The sequence below is a fragment of the Prosopis cineraria genome, unplaced genomic scaffold (assembly GCF_029017545.1).
Source record: "Prosopis cineraria cultivar Desert tree isolate PC_DT_omini unplaced genomic scaffold, ASM2901754v1 PC5, whole genome shotgun sequence".
In the NCBI taxonomy this organism is placed as follows: Eukaryota; Viridiplantae; Streptophyta; class Magnoliopsida; order Fabales; family Fabaceae; genus Prosopis; species Prosopis cineraria.
The window spans coordinates 37225569-37244822 of record NW_026555336.1 but is presented as its reverse complement, the minus strand read 5'-3'; the positions used below and the strand labels follow the sequence as shown (position 1 = coordinate 37244822).

Sequence of the window (19254 nt, the reverse complement as noted above, 5' to 3'; positions counted from 1 at the left end):
GTGAATTTGAATATGAAACTTATGAATTAGCTAAAGTTGGAAGAAAACTCCGTATTGACACCAAAATCACCTCCATTGAACGTTGAACAAAGATTTGGAATGCGTTTGAAATTCGCTCCTTGTGCTATCAAATTGACAGCTAATTATTGTCATATTTGTGCAATGTGACGCGACGCAAGGCACAAAGGCAAGTGAGTTGAGGCACATGGACCCTTAGCCACGGTGCATGTCACATCTTTTGTACAAAACATAGTTTTTGAGTTCTGAAACTTAATGTTTAGGTCCTAACCGATTTTCAAGTTTCCGCATTTTTTTAAAACTCTGATTTGTACATAATAAGTGTTTGATAGAAATTAAAAATGTTGAATTTTGCAATCATTGTAAATGATTTGAGAATTGCTCTCACTTGTATAATTTTACAAACTTGATAATTTACTTGGGTTAGTCACGTAATTATCTTAATTAAGGAGTTAATTGTGGTTTAATAAAGGAGACCTTACATGCTTAATCATATTCTAACTCTATACAATCGTTTGGGCTAAAAGGAAAAACTCTTCTGATCAAACTTCAAAAGATTTGTTTTTGACTTAATAGTTTTTTTTCTTTTGACTGAAAAGTATATTCATAACTTAAAAACAATTACAACATGACCAAGTCTTCAAGCATAGCCCTTTCACCACCTATCTCCCCTTGATAGAGGAGTAAGGAATGATCAAAGATATAAAAAGTCATATCTATAGAATAAGACATTTAGCAACATATAAAAGTTTACCAAAATGATGAGTAACTAAGCTTCAATTCCAATGATATAAAAGTCTCGCATCATCAACCAGTTCCTTAAAAGGGTGGGAGTTGTCACAATTGCTAATTGGTAAAAGTATAGCCTCAATGCAATCACAAAAGATATCCAATATACAAAATCCCTTGCCCCAACGTAAATTGAAGCCATGAATAATGGCCAGTAACTCCACGATCGCAGCAAGGACATTGATTGATTTACATCTAAAGCCTAGAAACTAATTCTCATCTCTATCCCAAATAGAACCACTGCAACCGCTGCTTCCACTAGGTAAAATAAAAACATCAACATCAAGCTTTATAGACTCATTCCTATTGCTTTCCTTAAAGCATTTGCTTTCATAGGATAAAAAGGGGGCTATACTAAGAAGATTAGCATCTACACACATCTTAAACAAAACTAGAAAAGGCAATTTTTTGGTTAAGGAAATTATTCTTATCAAATACTTTTTCACATCTATCGACCTAAATATTTCAACGATTATAGCCAAAAAGAGTTGCTTAGGGCACTTTTGTCGTGTACCTTTGACCTACTTCATGGCTTAGATTCCATTTAACCCACATTACACTTTAAGGTTAGCAAAAGTGCTCCAACTATACTTATTGACCACAGCTTCCCACTTGTTTGATACATTCATATATAGTTACAATAGGGTGCATTGAGTCTTTTATCATGTCGTATCCACAAGGACACTTTTGCTAGATTGTTAGTCCTCTTCCTTGTCTTATCTCATACGTGTGTGCTCTTCTATGTGTAAGCATCCACATAAATGATTTTATTTTTTCGCAATAGGCCATCTCCATCTCCATATCTTTTTCTAGTACTTGCACAAAGAAAAGAGTAGACAGATTTAACATTAAAAAGAATAGATAGATTTAACATTAAAAGAATTGTTCGTATATGGTTTCCAAAACAATTTATCTTCTCATCTCTTCACATGGTAAATTTCCTTCATGCTCTAACCAAAGGTTTTAGTTTGCCAACTTTTTTTTTTGGGCCAACATTCCAATCACAGAATTTAAGATCAATTATACTCAATATTTCTTTTTCTTTTTCTTGATCTAAAAAAACCTCCAATAATAATTTACCACTCTTTTTCTGTTGAATAATAACTCTAATAATAATAACTGTTATAAATTATAAACAATATATTTAATCATTTAAAATGTAATAATTTTCAATTTTTAATAACAATTATTGTTTTGTATAAATATTTGGATTCGAAGGATGCCATTTATCGTAGTAGATGCTGCTTTTGTTTTAATTATCAGAAAAATAATAAATTTATATAATTTAAGAAAGTTGATTAAGCATAATAATTATGTTTAAAATTAGACTAAATTATCATTGTAGTCAATGAAAGAAATTGTCTAGTGAAAAAAAAAATTAACTTTATGAGAGATGATTTTAAAAAATATAATAAATGTTTATCAAAATTTATAATGACATGATACTTATAAATGAAAACAAATTTATCTTATATTTAAAGACGGAACAGTGTTGTATTAGCTTTGAATTTTATAATACAAGGAAGATTATTGTACCTGGGAATATTGCTAAGGCACATGCAGAGTAACATTTTCATAATTTCACAGATTAAATTATAATTTCAAAAAATCAATAATAATTTTAAAATACAGATAAAATAATGAAGAAAACGAACTATCAATATTAGCAATATTAATTACCATCAATTCCAACTAATATGAAAATATGAAATTTAGAACAAATTGAACTGTTCACAGATTGTTATTTAGGATGTTATATTAAACATATTATTTTTGTTATAATCAATGCTTATATTTTTTACTCTCTCTATTAAAAAATATAAAGAATTTTTTAAGGATTGAATGTTTGAAAATATAAAATATTTTTTGTATTTCAAAGTATAATTATTGTAATTTTTTTTTAAAATGTTCACAATAAATAAATTATTTTTTATTTATTTTAAAATAAATCACTTTATTTTATTAAAAGGTGAGATTTCGTTAAAAATGTCATATATTTTTTAACAACATGATAGGCCAAAACACACATAACTCCCACTGACTCAAGGTTAATTGCATATAACCTTTCTTATCTTGAAAAATTTAAATCATACACCCCTATCTTATAGATTTTGATTATAAACCCTTGCTATTAAAATGATAGTTAAATTTAACTAAATTTATGCCACATCAACTTAATCAAGAGTTCGTGGTTAATGAGATGGAATTTATCTTATATGAATATTAGTAATTGATTTTTAAATCAATTATAATTTTAAATGTTTTTGTAAATAATAATAATAAGTTTTGTCATTACAAATAATAACATTTTTAAGAAAATCAAATAAAATATTTCAAAATTTGAATTTGTGCCTTTAGGAATATTTTTTAGGGTAAATGGAAAAAAATACCTATCAAGTAATCGGTCAAGAGCTAATAATAGCCTAAAGCGAGAAAAAATGATAAAAATACCTATAACATTATTAAAATTGATGCAAAAGTAATCAAACTGTTAACTTGCCTTAACGTCTGTTATTTTTCAGTGTGAAATGATAAATGTGTTTGTCATATGTCAATATTTGCTGATATGGACTAAAAAAAAGAAAAAAAATATCTATAAAATTATTGCCCAAGAGCATCCAATAGCATAAAATGAAAAAAAAGGCAGAAAACTCATAATATTATTTTAGTACATGCAATAGTGATCAATTCATTAAATCTCTTAAATGTTGGACCATTTAGCTGATACTAAGCAAAAGTTGACTATCTTTTTGCTAACATTGACAAAAAAATATTTTCAAGTGAAATTTTACAGATGTTGATTCATCATCATATGAATATCATGTGGAAAAATAATGTTTTGATCAAATAATAAGTTAAATCGTTTGCTTTTTTTTAGAAGTTTTCGAAGCTAATTGAGGATTTCAAATCTCATCATGAACGAAATCATTTAAAGTCGTGCCAGTGTTATTAAGATAGATGGTGTAGGGGGTGCGTGTAGTCATGAAAGCATTACGAGCTCCTTAATGAAGTATGTATTCTTTGTAGCGAGTCACAACTTTTTTTTTCTTGATTTTCAATTGCGTGCAACTTATTTCACTACATTGAATATCAAGTTTTGTAGATAAAAAAAATGAATAGAGAGAGGGAGGAAGGGAGTGAGATACGTGGCGAAAAAAAAAAATCACACAATATGAATTTTGTTAAATTGATTATTATTGCATTTATTAAAATAATATTATGAGCATTCTTATATTTTTTTTTCACTTTAAGTTATTGGATACTTTTGGTCGATGATTTTATATGTATTTTTGTCCCTTTTTAAATTCACATTAACAAAAATTGACACGTAACAAGTACAATCAACTAATAGATGTTAAGGCAATTTAATTGTTTGGTTATTTTTGTACAAACTTTAATAATGTTGTAAATATTTTTATTATTATTATTTTTTATTTTAAATTATTAGATGTTTTTGGCTGATCACTTGATGGGTACTTTTGTCCATTTCTCCCATTTTTTATATTTATAAAAATATTACTTTTATTCAATATCATTTTATTTCATACGACAAGCAGCCCGTAATTGTCAATTAACAGAGAACTAAACTAATCGTTAATGATAATCAATGTCCCCAGCCGATCATCCATCTCTGCCATGTCCCCGTCAATTCGTCGTTAGACTTTCTCTATTCTCAGGACCCGCCGATTGGAAGCATCTGTTTCTGTTAAGAGCCGTAAATCACCTTGCTCTCGTTCCTCGCCCCTTTTCTTTCTCTAGAAAATTCAATTCTTGATTTTCTGGAGAAAGTAAGGGTCATAGTAATTACACAATGAGCTTTCAGGATATTGAAGCTGGCCGGCCTTTCGCTCCCCGGCGAAACCTCGGCAATCCCAACCAAGATCCTACCCAGGCCGTGGCTTCTGGTATCTTTCAGATCAACACCGCTGTTTCCACGTTTCAGAGGCTCGTCAATACCCTCGGAACCCCTAAAGACACGCTCGAGCTACGCGAGAAATTGTGAGTGCGCAGTTTATGATTCTTCATATTATGATTTTTCTGAGCATTTTCGTAGTTCATGTACCGCTTATAATTATGTATTTGCGGTAGTTTTGGTTGAGAGAGTGGCAATTGTGGTTTGCATTGGTTGAATTTTGTGCTACTTCTTTCTAGTGAGCTCGATGGATGAGTTCAATTACTCTTCTGTGAGCAGCCTGACTTGTATATAACTTGTCAGCTAATGAATTCCTTGAAAAATCATTTTTAAATGTCGGGAGGAAGTAGTTATGGTGTTGATTTGAACTTGAGGCTGCTAACAGATTTCTCGCTAACATTGTGTATTTATTCTTTTCGTTCGTGGTTGAGACCGTGGGAGGCTGTAATGTAATTGGACCCATCAATAAATTTGAGTCATAAAACAATTGAAGGTGAAAGCTTTAGTGCACTCTGGTATTGCAGTTTATGCTGAAATCGGTTCATGCTTTATACATGTTTATTGTTTATCATGCTTTATAAGCTGTTTGCACATTATTTTCTTGAATGCATCTTTTCATAGTCAATTCAAAACTTAGCCGTTGGTTTTATATTTATGAGAAGCTTAATCTCCACTCCTTAACTTGTTGACTGTTTTTAACCTGAAGGCACAAGACAAGACTCAATATCGGGCAATTGGTGAAGGATACATCTGCTAAACTCAAGCAGGCTAGTGAAATAGATCACCATGTTGAAGTTAGCGTAAGTTTGAATCTTTATCTTGTATCATATATGCATATCCAAGAGAACTGTTTGAATGTCTGTAAATTGTTATAAAGAGGAGCATATACTTGTTATGATCAAAATTTTGAATGTACCTTTAAAATGAATTCTTGCTACCACTTTGTAGTTGATTGCCTTCCATGTCTTTCTCATTGTTGCAGGCAAGTAGGAAGATAGCCGATGCTAAACTTGCAAAAGATTTTCAGGCAGTTTTGAAAGAATTTCAGAAGGCACAGCAGCTTGCAGCCACAAGGGAAACAGCCTACACTCCTTTTGTTTCACAAGCAAGTCTTCCTTCCAGGTGACTGATTAACAATTATTGAAGTTTGTAATAGTCAAAAGGGGAAGGACTGTGCCCTCTCTGTTTTCCTCTATTTTTCTTTTGCAATTTGCACGTGGATGCAACATTATGAAGTGAACTGATCCTATACACAACAATAATTTTCTTTAAAAAGGCCTACTTTTTAGTGTTTACCTTATCTGGACTTGTTTTTGGTGAACACTTTCTCATCTAGTGACTGTCGGTTCACTGATATTCCTCATAAGATGTTATTTCTTACATGCATATATTGCTCATGATATTGGCCTTTTCTTCTTGGTTTGCAGTTATACAGCCAGTGAGGTGGATGTTAGTTCTGATCAGACTTCAGAACGGCGTGCTCTTGTGGAATCCAGAAGGTAATTTCTCACATTTTATTGATGGTAAATCAAAGTTTAGACATACATTTTGATCTCATTATTGCGTTGCTTATTGTAGAGGCCTCTGCTGTATTGTGTAATGTGACTTGGATCAAATAGTAGTGTTACATATTTTCAATATTATTAAACGGTTTTATTAAAAAGATTTCAATAATATTAAAGGATTTGGCCTCATGACTGATGCGGGGATTTGCCTTGCTTTGTTCATGTTGCAGGCAAGAGTTGTTATTATTGGATAATGAGATTGCCTTCAATGAAGCTATAATTGAGGAACGTGAGCATGGCATTCAAGAAATCCAACAGCAAATTGGTGAAGTAAACGAGATTTTTAAAGATCTTGCTGTGCTTGTCCATGAGCAAGGAGTCATAATTGGTAACTAAAATGGGACCCGCTTTTTTTTTTTTTTTTAAAAAAAAGCTCTTATTGCGTTCATATCTGTATTAGCTTAAGTATTTCATTGTCTGGACTGGCTGCTGTCATCTGATGTCAAGGATTTCTATTTTGCAGATGATATTGGATCCAATATTGAAGCCTCCCACTCGGCAACTTCAGAAGCAAAATCTCAACTCGTGAAAGCTGCAAAGATCCAAAGATCAAATTCGTCCCTGGTAATCTATTAGGCTTTATCTTATAACTTTCATTTATGTATTTGTTTTTAAATGTTTCCACCTGCTTCCATGTTAAAATTTGACACACCCAACATTCCATATAGACTCGCCTCCTGTGAGGTAATACCTCAACTAAATTGATTTGGATTTAGTGAGTGCATGGAAGCCATCTTAAAAAGTTCAACTTTTACTATATGGCAACGAGGACCCGAAATACAGGGTTCATTATTTTAAGAATGAAAAGAATTGGGTTAACTGCAGCTTAATCCAATATTTTGGAGAAAGGAGGTGGGTTTATGGAATTAACCATCACTCAGTTCTGTAATCCTTGCGGTAGAATTGTAGATTTCCTATATTATCTTTGATAGAATGTTCGCATTCCCTTTATTAAAGCTTTGGGTATTTAGTATCGTTGATCTTGTATATCCTTGTTTCTCGTTTTTCTAGACGTGCTTGCTCTTGGTGATCTTCGGGGTTGTGCTCCTCATCGTGATCATAGTTCTTGCTGCCTAGTCAAAGCTTATGGCAATTCAAATTATGAAGAAGACTTGTATCTTTGTAACAGCAGATGGCCTTCACTGATTTCACAATGTTTTACTGGATTTCATGGTTGACTTGAGTTTGACACATCTTATGTGGTAATTAACCTGTGTGTGTGTGTGTGTGTGTGTGTGTTGAGGATTCTGTATGGGCTATGTGTTTTCTTCTCTATGTAGGAGTTTGGGTTATGATGGTGTGTCACCCTTCTTGTGTAGTGGCTCTCTGATTATTTATTCATCATAAAATAATATTTGATTTGATGAATGCCCCTTTCCCTGTAAATGCAACATTAGGCCTCTTGGCGATACGTTAACATTCTCACTCACTCTCTCTCTCTCTCTCTATATATATATAATATGTATGTGTGTGTGTGTATATATATATATATAATATTTTACTTTTTAGTGGAGTTTATATCCTAAAAGCTTCATGTTTATGTTTATGTTTGCTTGGGGTTGGTCTAACTCTGTAGTTGGAGATGATGGAAGTTGGTAATCAACCATTTTTTTTTTAAGTATGATAAAAGGAACAGAAAAACGTTTCATAATGATCCGGACTGGAACTGAGAACTGAGGATTTATAAACAGCTCATTGTGCCAATGAGGCTCCTACTTCTTGAGTAAACTTTTTGATAGTTAGTCTCATTGCAATTAGTCCTTTAATATCCAAATTCAAAAAAATTAATGCCCTCATTCATTTTGTTGAACCAAACTTCTTAAATTTTATGGCTTCCTTCTGAAGTCTGTCACCATTAGCAACATGTTTGCTTCGCAGCACTTCATTCGTGAAATAGAAGAAAATATGCAAAAGATTAAATGCCTTCTAGATCACTCGAAAATTATTCACAAGTTTTAAATATTGTTAGAGAAGTATAACAATATATATATTTTTTATAGTAAGAAGTTTGAGTGGGTGAAGTTTCAAAGATTGGGACATGTTTTCAAACTAAAAAATATTTATAGAAGTATTTATAAATTGCTCATGTCAGTAATAAGATTTCATTTTATGACTTAGTAGATTATGAATCAAATTCTTATCAAATTATCTTTTGTTGACACCAAAAAGTATAACCATATAATGATAATAATAATTAAAAACTTACGTGGCAAAGCGAGAAATTCACTTCAACAATATATGCTTGCTTTCTTGACATCCCCGGGGGGGTGGGGGTTGGGAAGCTATGCTTGCTTTCCACCTCGGCACAGTCTGATGTTAGCATAACACAATGAAGTCCAAACAATTACGAAAGTTGATAATAAGGCTGCCATAAATGTAAAGGCAGAAACAAGTTGAGCATGGGCCTTTCTTCCAGAAGGTATTCTCCAGACAATATCATCATGATTCATATTAGTATCATCACCAGTAGCTTTGAAGAAACAGCTCATATTTTCCTTTGCGCTGCAATGTAGCAACACATCTGGGCTACCGAATTTAACTGTCGAATAGCCACTCTCATTTAGAGGCTGCAAATAAAAGGGCAACACATAAGGCAATAATGAATACCGCTAGTGAACTCTGACTGAAAAAAAAAAAAAATGAATACCGCAACTAATTTGACCTTGATTAAAAAAAAAAAAAGCGCTATAATACTGGATTATAACATGACATATTATAGTAATTGGGTAAAATTAGCCATTACATAAAGTGTATGTTGTATGGAATTATCTTGATAAATAATGGAAGTAATTATCGTATTCGTAAGGTGATATTGCCCTTTAGAGATATGTTCCTGCTTCTATTTTAGAACATGGGTTATAATTATGAAGCGGCTTGGCTTAAAATGGGATTAGGGCAGGACCATCGAGGCTAAATGTGCTGTTTTCAACCCTAATGGGCTTTACTTACCTGATATCGTGCGTGCAAAGGAAGCTCCAGATTGATGTCAGTTGACTTGTGAAAAATGTTTGGATCAACATCTAAGTGGATTTCAACAGCAGAACGATTGGACATAAATGAAGGCAACTCTAGATTGGTATCTCCAAAGACAGCTACATTGCGAAACACTGCAATAAAGAGTGACCATAAGAAAACAAGATGTTTCTGAAATTGATAACATGCATTTTTGTGTATGAAAGTGCTTATGAAGAGTATTTACCACCATGCTGAACAAGATGCTGTAGTTCAAATGAATCAGCAAAAACTCCAGAGGGAAGTCTTTCAATAATTACGAGCTGACATGAATAGCTTATTCGTTCAGGTACAGAATTCGGAGGTTGAGTTTGAAATTTGATTGAAGTGGACAGATGACGATGAGAACCTCCCCCAATAAGATTTCGCTGTAGATCTGACACTCTTAAAGTATATTTATAGTTATCCGGAAGCACTTCGCAGATACCACAGGGGATTTCTTGAGACATGAAAGTGTCAAAATCTAAATCAACCAAGACCTTATATCTCGCATAGTAGGACTGAGTCAGAAATTGATCAAAGTTACAAAAAGCCTTAGCGTGTGGACTGTTGGAGTTGGAATCTGCATAACCCCCAATCTGAAAATGCCAGTCATGAACATCAAAATAAAATCTGAAAACTCACTTCAACACATCAAAAGAAAAAGAAGATAAAAGGATCTAGTAACTGTTTGAGCAGATATCTATTTAGCCACAATAAGACAGGATTAATGCAAAATGAGATACAATTTGATCATTATCAGCGTCCAATCAACAAATAGGGAGCTGTTTTATTTAATTCCATTGAGATCCAGATTTTAAAAGTGAGTGAACAAGGAAATTGGTTCAATTAGCTATTTAATGCTCTCATCTAGGTGCATCATCAATTTATTTTAGGCTGCTTGTTAGCAGCAATTGCAGATTGCTTTTATGTATTTCAACGTCAACTTGCAAAGATACAAGAGTTGGTGGTAAGAGATAGAAGGTATGCCAATAAAGTTAAAAGCATTACAAAAAGAAAAAGAGTCACTCTTGCTAATTTGGGTTGTCTCATAAACCATATATCACAGTACACAAACTTCTACTGTTTTCTCATGTGTTAGGGGATGCTAACACAGAGACCATTAGGCAACTGATTTATACTATATTACAAATAGCTAACCGCAATCAAATGTCAGTACCTTATTAAACTAAAATCACAGTTTCAAGCACCACCAGCACACTTTCTAGAATAACAATGGCACAATTGTTCTAGTAGTACTGACCTCACTTGAAAGTGCTTGATCAAGCAAACAGCTTACAGGGAACCATATCAAGAAAATCCCTCTCAGCAAAAACATGCAGGGAATACATCGCGGCATGGGCAGAGCTATATTACACTCACTGGGGGCATCTGAGCCCACTGAAATCTTTGTAATATGCATAGTTGATATAATACCTTACTTTTTGTTCCAGATACTTTGACGAAGATGCCTTATTTAGCCAATTGATTCAGGCAACTTCTCCAAGCCACTGAAGAATGACAATTTAAACTCAACCTTCTAAATTGCTAGACACAACTCGAGCCAAGTCATTTACCCGATCATGGATCACAAATACCTTAAATTGATTCAGGCAAATACCACGCAGGAAAAGGTGACGCGGGGAACAAATTCAAATCTAAATTCAAAGCCAGATTGAACAGATCAATCTCACCGGATTTTGAGAGTAGACAAAGCCCTAGGGTTCGAATCTTCTTCAATACTCACCAGACAATAACCACGCAGGAATGACAACAGTGGACGGCGTTCAACGGCGAGCTCGACCAAGTGCGGGATGCTCGTTCGTCGACGAATGAAAATGGCCGAGCTACCCTTGGTGGACGAGATTGTCATTTGGCAATTTGCTGGGGTTCCTACTGATTTACTATATGTTAATTATTAATTAATATTGTTGCCAAAAAAACTATTTATTATATTACTTATAAGCAATTTTATTATTATTTAATAATTAATAATGACTTTAATCTCAAAAAAAAGTTGAATAATACTCATTCAATTAAAAAATATAAAATATTTTTAATTAAATCTCATCTTAATAAAATAATTCTTTTTAAATTAACTCTATTTTTTATATTTACTTCTATTAAATACTCTATAATAAATATAAAATTAATATCAATATGTGTTTTTTTTTAAAAAAAATAATTATTACATATCAAAAGATTAAAAATATTTTATATTTTTTAAGATCTAACTCTTAAAAAAATATTTTATATTTTTTAATAAAGAGTAATAATATTTTATATTTATTGGAGTATATGATTATTTATTAAAAATTATTTGGTCACTTATTCTTGTCACCATTATTTACTAATCATGACAAGTGAATCAGCTTTTCTTTGTTTCTTAGGGTAAACTAGTGAAGCACAGTAACCTCCTTTCGGTTTCACACTTCCTCTATGTTTTCATAGCATACATTTTGATCCAATCTAAAACATTATTATTAGGAATTTTTGTTAAATGTTCTAAAATATTTAAATTTTTATTTTTAATTATATTAAAAAAATTTAAAATTATTAATTTACCGTTATGATCTAATTTTTTATTCTCTCTCCTAATTTTAAAAAAATTAAATAATCAAGTATGTCAATATTTAAATAAATAATTTTAAAGTTCATGTTAGAATTAATAAAATTTAAAGAAAAATAAATATAAATTATATATAGTAATTTATTATATTGAATTCTTATTTCATAAAATTTTTGAATATTAGTTTAACTAATTTATGTATTTAAATTTTTCAAAAATTACTAAATAAATACATTTCTATAATTTTAAAAAATTAAAATATAAAAAATTAAAAAATATATGCATTAATTTTTTTGGGTAATTTGAATAATTTTTAGACTATATATATATATATATTTAAAGAGAGATATTTTAGTTTAACATATATAATTTAATAGTTAACTAACAGTTAGATGTATGAAAATAAAATTTTTAAAGTAAAGAAAATGCTTATGTTTTGTAATTATTCATTTTAGGAGAAGCTCATATAAATTTTAAAAATAGAAAGAAGATATGTATATTTAAGATAAAATAGAATGAAGGTGAAAGTACTGTACCCTTCCTCTTTATTATGGGCACACTGATTTGGCAGAGAACGATTATTATTTACAAAAAGCTAAAACCATTGAAATCGTTTTCCTAGAGTTCCAACTTTTTGATGAATGCACATAAATCGATTTGCAGCCCATCGCTTTCTTCACTCCAAGTTAGGGGAAAAATAGTTTCTTAATTAAAGTTAAGTGGAGTATAGAAAGATCGGTTTTGTATATAAAAATCTATCCGAAACTTACTTGAGAATCAATATCTTACAAGGATTAGGTTCTTTACTACGGATCCATAAAAAAGAATGGCAAGTCATGTTGTTGCTGCGGATATCTCACCTTTACTCTATTTTCTAGCATATCCACATTCGTGTTCTGCATGAGGATTAGAAATACTTTTTTCTGTCTTTAGTTTTTCCCCCCTGGCCTGGAAACACTGTTCTTGTATGTTAATGTTCTTACTGTAATATATTAATTTTCTTTCTTTAAGAAAATATAAAATATTAGTAAATATTTCCCACCCTATTTCTAAATTTTTTGACTGTGTATACATTTCGCTAAAAATTCTCAAAAGAGTATAATTCATTACTAAGGTACCCAGATGAACAATAGACACATCGTACATGAGTAGCCACGTGATGTTGGTTAGTTAAGGGATTTTGGAGGGAAGTGGGCAATTTTTTTTTTTTGGTTGGGGAACAAGGATCAACCTTTATTAACGAAAAAGAACGTGTACGATTACAACAAAGCCCTTCTACTAATTTCTCAGGCCCATAGACAAGACATAAATGCATGAAAGTTGATCATTGAAAGTGGGGACTTGTTCATTCCACTTTTTTTTTTTTAAAAAAAATAATGGTGGTTAAAAAATTCGTTTTAAATATGTAAGTTGAAGTGAATCATTTGGGCAACTATATCATTGCATTTTTTTAAGTTGACAAAAAAGCGTTTGAATGTAAGACATTTTAAATTGAAGTGAATAATTTGTGCACTTATTCATTCCATTTTTTGTATGTTGGCTAAAAAATTATTTAAATATGAGAAATTTTAAATTGAAATGAAATATAGCCTGAAGCAAATATAATTCTTCATATAGTAAGAGATTCTATATCTCACTGCTCAGGAGTCACATTAAGCATAAGCATGTAATATATTCTATATCTTACAAATCAAAAGTTTAAGATAGATGTTAAATACTCTTCCAACCATCTCAAAAGTCTCATAAGTTAATTACACCAGCCTGTAATCTGTCGGATCGCACCAGCCCTCTCACCAGCAGGTATGGTATAAAATCCAATGAGCAAGCTCTCATCAGAAACCATCTTCACTTAGGCAGCAATACGGTCCTCATCTGAGATGCCCTCAACCTTAATAAGTTCTTCATAAAGTTACTCTTTCATCCCATCCACCCGCTTCTTGCGTTCAGCCCTTTCTATATGCATCCTTAGATTTTTTGTGGCATCCTTGAAGATTTCAGCCATTGTTTAGGCCATCTTCTCTTACCTTTTTAGCATTAAGTCATCACGATCACAGCTCGATCTCTTCCTTTTTTGGGAAGAATAGGTTGTCTCAGATAGACTGCTCTCTGTGGTGAGTTGGTACCAAGAGAACAATCCATCATGCAAGACACATGACTTACTTGGCATCGCTTCAGTATCATTGTCAAACACTCAAAAAAGAAAAATTCATGCACTGCTTTAGCCATCACCAACCACCAATTCAACAAATGCAATAATTCTTGATTTTCTTGTGATAAAGCCATCACTGTGTATCAAGAATAAAACAACACATTTAAATTTAGTGTTACTACATAACCATCGCATATATATATATATATATATATATCAAAATCAAATAATTTAAATTAGGGTTATTGTTTAGATATTATCAGCAAGATTATAACTATTTTTTCATACAATATAACTATTTAAATTTTAGAAGGGTATCAGTTTTCAACTATGATCTATTCTAGTTTTAAACTAAATTTTAGTTAGAATTTTCACAAGTCAATATAAATTCTCTTCCTTTATGCAAAGCACTACAGGTGTTTCTCTCCAAATGCTCCAGCATGTCATGAATTGGAATCACAAAAGAACACTCTCCAAATAATCAAGACTAGCTAAATACTCCTCTAATCCTATTTATGAGGCATAGAGAGAAGAAAAAATTTAGCCTTATTTATAGGGCACTTATTAATTTTTAATGTCCCTCTTTACAGTTTTGCTTTTATTAAATGCTTGGAATAAAAATATCAATAATGAGATTTAAGAATATTTATTAGAGGAAAAGGTGAAAATTTGTTAAATTTTAAGACAAAATTACTGAGATTTAAGGTTTTCCTTGATTCTGATAAAACATGCTGGAAGTGACGAATAAATAAGACTAGAGGTAGTACACACGCAAGCACAGATAGAGAGATTTATGCCAAACTAATCATCATTTCACATTTAAAAACACAACCCACAATAGAAATAGATCCTATATTATGATTCACTTGTTGATTTTCTAGCAAAATATGCCGAGTCAGTGCTCTTAACACTATATTCTAAAGACTGGTATGGTGTAAATTAACCAAATATTGATTAATATTTCAGCAATTTATACTGTACACAATGTTTTCAACCAAGGATCAGTTACATTAAAGAATAAGAAAGGGTGTATGAAAAGCAGGTGGCAAGATATTGCTTCGGGGAAAAAAATCACATGAAAGATAAACATGTCAACAATAAAGAAAGGATTAACGTACAAAAATACTCTTAATATTTTCCTTCAGGCACACCCCATATCTTGAAGTTTTTTTAGTGTAATTTTGCCCCAACGTATTTTTTTGGGTATAATGTTGCCCTCTCGTTAAGTGTTGGCTACTTTAACCATGTTCTTCCATGTGTTCTGCCAGGTCATTATCCGCATAAGGCATTCAATTCTTCATTTAGCCACTCGAGGTCTGGAAGATCAAATTGTTTAACCTAAAATGTTAAAGAATGAGACTAAGACGCAAAAGTGTGGAGGTGTCTTGCAAAAGTTTTATTACCTGATCCTAAAAAGAGAAAAATTAGGTCTAAAACTTCCGATTGTATGTTTATTGGATATGCTGAACAAAGTGCAGCATATCGCCTTTTAGTTTTAAAAAGTGATATTTTAGACCAAAACACAATTGTAGAAACTAAGGATGCTGAATTTTATGAACATATTTTTTCCTTGAAAATTAAGCATGTTTCTAAACCTATTGAGAATTCAGAGTTTGAACAAAATTTAAATGAGGATTTGGTTTTAAAGAGAAGTAAAAAGCAAAAAAAAGAAACAAGTTTTGAAGATAATTTTTACACTTATTTAGTACAAGATGAACTGTTAAATTTTTATGAAGCTATTTCTTCTCCTGATATCAAATTTTGAAAAGAAGCAATTGAAATTGATTCTTTAAGAAAAAATAAAACTTGGGTTTTAGCAGATTTGCCCCAAGGAGCTAAGGCCATTGGGTGTAAATGAATTTTTTAAAAAAATATTTTCTAGACGGTTCAATTGATAAATATAAAGCAAGGCTCGTGGCCAAGGGTTTTACTCAAAAAGAAAATATAGATTATTTTGACACATTTTTTCCTATGACTAGAATATCTTCTATAAGAGTTCTCATTGATTTGGCTTCAATTTACAAGCTTTTTGTTCACCAAATGGATGTTAAAATTGCTTTTTTAAATGGTGATTTGGAAGAAGAAATTTATATGGTACAGTCTGAGGGATGTGTGATTCCTGGGCAAGAAAATAAAGTTTGTAAATTTGTCAAGTCTTTGTATAGCTTAAAACAAGCGCCTAAGCAATAGCATGAGAAACTTGATCAAGTTTTGACAACTGATAGATTTTCTACTATTGAAGTAGAAAGATGTGTTTATACAAAACTTGTGAATAATGATTGTGTGATTATATGCTTGTATGTAGATGATATACTAATTTTTGGCTCTAGTATGTGTGTTGTTAATTAAACAAAAAATTTTCTTTCTTCAAATTTTGATATGAAATATATGGGTGAAGCCAAGATAATCTTGGGTGTAAAAATCATAAAGAATGAAAATGAAATCTTGCTTTCCCAAGAACATTATGTTGAAAAAATTCTCAGAAAGTTTGGACATCTTGAAGATGCTCCTCTGAGTACTCCTTATAATTCGAGTGTGCAATTAAAAAATACAAGAGTGATCCAGTTGCTCAATCTAAGTATGCACAGATTATTGGGAGTCTGTTGTATTTGATGAATGTTACTAAGCCTGATATAGCTTATGCTGTAGGCAGATTGAGCAGATATACCCATTGTCCAGGCAGTAAACACTAGGAGGCTCTGGTGAGAGTTTTAAGATATTTGAGAGGTACCATGAATTATGATATATTGTATAGTGGATTTTTTGCTGTATTGGAAGGATACAATGATGTTAACTGGATTTCGGATTCAGAAGAGACAAAATCCACAAGTGGTTATATATTCACTCTTGGTGGTAGTGCAATAACTTAGAAGTCTACAAAACAGACAATCAACACAAAATCCTCAAGGGATTCTGAGTTCATTGCCATGAAGCTGGCTGGGACTGAGACTGAGTGGTTGAAAAACTTCTTAGCAAGTATTCCAATAGGTGAAAAGCCTACACCATCAGTGTCTTTACATTGTGATAGCCATTCTGTAATAGCAACGACTAAAAATAAGACCTTCAATAGCAAAAGTAGACATATTCGATTGAAACATAATATTATAAGGCAGCTGCTCAAAGATAGGGTCATCTTAATCGATTATGTGAGATCAGAGTTAAATCTGACGGATCTGTTAACTAAGCCCCTGGGGAAGAAATTTATTATTGAAATGTCGAGGGGAATGGAACTTAAGCCTGTTTGAAATTAACGGTGATGGCAACCCAACTTTTGTGATTGGAGAACCCATGAAGAAGGTTTAATAAGTAAGAACAAGTCACTTATTAGTTCTGCTAGCACTGGATTTTGTCCCTTCCTATGGCTTGAGAAAGTGCTAGAATGCATTGAACGGAGGTTGAGCGAAAGTTTTTAATGTTTTCATAGTCCTTATGGATGGTGTATTCATTGCAAATACACTTGATGAAAACACTTATAAAAATGTGGAGTGGGGCCGCTTCTATGAGATCGTGGCTAAATCTCTAGAGCATTTGTTAAAACCAAGCGTACGCATAGCCGACAACGTACAAAATCGTCGTTAACAGCAAAGATTGTGAGGGTATAATCTGATTAATAAGACCTCTAGCATATGCTCAAGATCTGTTGGTTCAATAATAAAGTTACACTGACTGTTTTGTGTGCTAAGTTTTATTAGTCTAAGTTTGATTTAAGTTGATAGACACCAAATTCGAAGTGATTATCCTTTGTGCAAATAAACACAGACGAACATAGATCCTTTTGACACATGTGGGGGATTGTTGTATGTGTGTCAACAGTGTGTGTGTGTGTCAAAGTCTCACATTGACTAAAAGAAAGAATTTCTTAGTGTATATATACTAAGAAATGAAGTGGGCTGGTAAAATGAGTTTAGAAGAGAAGTGACCTCGAGCACATGAGATAGGCCAACACAGGGCAATTGCAGTTGAAATCAACTGATTCGCCCCCTGCGCACGAGTTCAAAAGGCAATAGGTTTCTTTTACTGAGTTATTTTTATAAAAATAATTAAATAAATAATTATTTTTAGCTTACCTGAAAACCTCTGATTTTGCTGTTTTGAATTTAAACTTGAAACCTTGACAATTTTTCAGCATTAAACCTCTTTTGAAAACCAATTTTGTGAGTTAATGTTTTGTCTGCCAACGTCTCCAAATAAATCGATTTTGTTAAGTTAATATCTTGAACGTTTTGTTTGCCAACGTTTCCAGACAGAGGCTTAACTGTGATGTACGTCTACATAACCCCCAGACAAGTGCTTAAACGTAATTTATGAGAGTGTAACTGGAGCTTTAATCCGGTGATTATGAGCCAACGTTCATGTCTCCTTCCTCGGGCTATGCGGACAGAATAGGGTACCAGCCTCTTGAGTTTTCAGGGCAATTCTCTCCTCCCTCTGCATTCTGCTCTTGTGTTCGTCTTTACGTTTGTGTTTGATTTTTAGTCTCTATTGTTCTGTTTCCTTGCTCCGCCATAGAAAGTACTTGTTTAATCCTTGAGAATTGTCGATCGTAAGAAGGTATGTCGGAATAATTTTTAAGGATAGTGTCCTTTCTAGCACAAGTCAAGCAGTTCGTACTTCGCCGTTCACGTCTGCCGCAACAGTTGGTAGTTGCAGAAGTTGGAGAAGCAGAGTCAGCTCCATTATCGAGTAATTTTTACTACCAGACATATACTCGGTTTACTAATTCTCCTAATTATTGTATATACTCTGTTTACAATATCATCACCTTTCAATTGGACACTTGAAGCCATTCAGAAAAATCATTGGTAAGCAATTCTGATGCACTCATTTTTTCCCCCGGGTGCTTAGGCATTTTAAATTGAATTGAAATAGGCATCAAAGCATTCCTCAATCAGGATTCGGGGAACTCGGACGCAGATGTGACAGAAACAAATGGAGAAACAGGGACGCAAATGTGACAGAAAAAAGGAATGGGACTCGGGCGAAGCATCGATGGTGAAACAGGAAGAACGACCAATGACTCACCTGCGTTTAAGCTCTCCAATGCGGCAACGGACTCAGACACCCACGAGCAGCTCTCAGCTCTCATCTGACGGTGGCTGTAAGCGCACTAGGCGGCGGCGGCGGCAACCAAGTAGAGAGGCAGTGATCAAGCCGATGACGACCTAGAAGAGAGGCGACAAGCGACAAAGGCCAACTGAATGGATCGCCAACTGAGCAGAATAGTTTTATCTGATGGGCAATTGTGGAATATTTTAAAATT

At 32.6% G+C, this 19254-nt stretch overlaps 3 protein-coding genes across 5 annotated transcripts; 1 reads left to right on the top strand and 2 right to left on the bottom strand.

Moving 5' to 3' along the window:
• Positions 1–777: 777 nt before the first annotated feature.
• Positions 778–11149, bottom strand: LOC129311704 (uncharacterized). Of its 3 annotated transcripts, none has more exons than XR_008593384.1 (5): positions 10541–11149; positions 9485–9875; positions 9235–9392; positions 8492–8852; positions 778–1065 (listed from the first exon to the last, which is right to left on the bottom strand). XR_008593384.1 is itself a non-coding variant. In XM_054954120.1 (5 exons), the coding sequence occupies exons 2-5, from the start codon at positions 10697–10699 to the stop codon at positions 8568–8570; spliced, it is 993 nt and encodes a 330-aa protein (XP_054810095.1). In that variant the 5' UTR covers positions 10700–10787; positions 11024–11042; the 3' UTR covers positions 7878–8567. The 3 variants fall into 3 exon arrangements, 2 of the variants coding, with proteins under 2 accessions (XP_054810095.1, XP_054810096.1); XM_054954120.1 differs by lacking the exon at positions 778–1065 and having other exon boundaries at positions 7878–8852; positions 10541–10787; positions 11024–11042; XM_054954121.1 differs by lacking the exon at positions 778–1065 and having other exon boundaries at positions 7878–8852; positions 9488–9875.
• On the top strand, positions 4402–7714 carry LOC129311705 (syntaxin-22-like). Its single transcript, XM_054954122.1, has 7 exons — positions 4402–4806; positions 5427–5520; positions 5703–5842; positions 6148–6219; positions 6456–6613; positions 6749–6849; positions 7297–7714. The coding sequence occupies exons 1-7, from the start codon at positions 4619–4621 to the stop codon at positions 7360–7362; spliced, it is 819 nt and encodes a 272-aa protein (XP_054810097.1). The 5' UTR covers positions 4402–4618; the 3' UTR covers positions 7363–7714.
• Positions 11150–13467: 2318 nt separating the features above from the next.
• On the bottom strand, positions 13468–19214 carry LOC129310637 (uncharacterized). Its single transcript, XM_054952542.1, has 2 exons — positions 19017–19214; positions 13468–14130 (listed from the first exon to the last, which is right to left on the bottom strand). Exons 1-2 carry the CDS (start codon positions 19078–19080, stop codon positions 13880–13882), a joined length of 315 nt encoding a protein of 104 aa, XP_054808517.1. The 5' UTR covers positions 19081–19214; the 3' UTR covers positions 13468–13879.
• Positions 19215–19254: the final 40 nt, after the last annotated feature.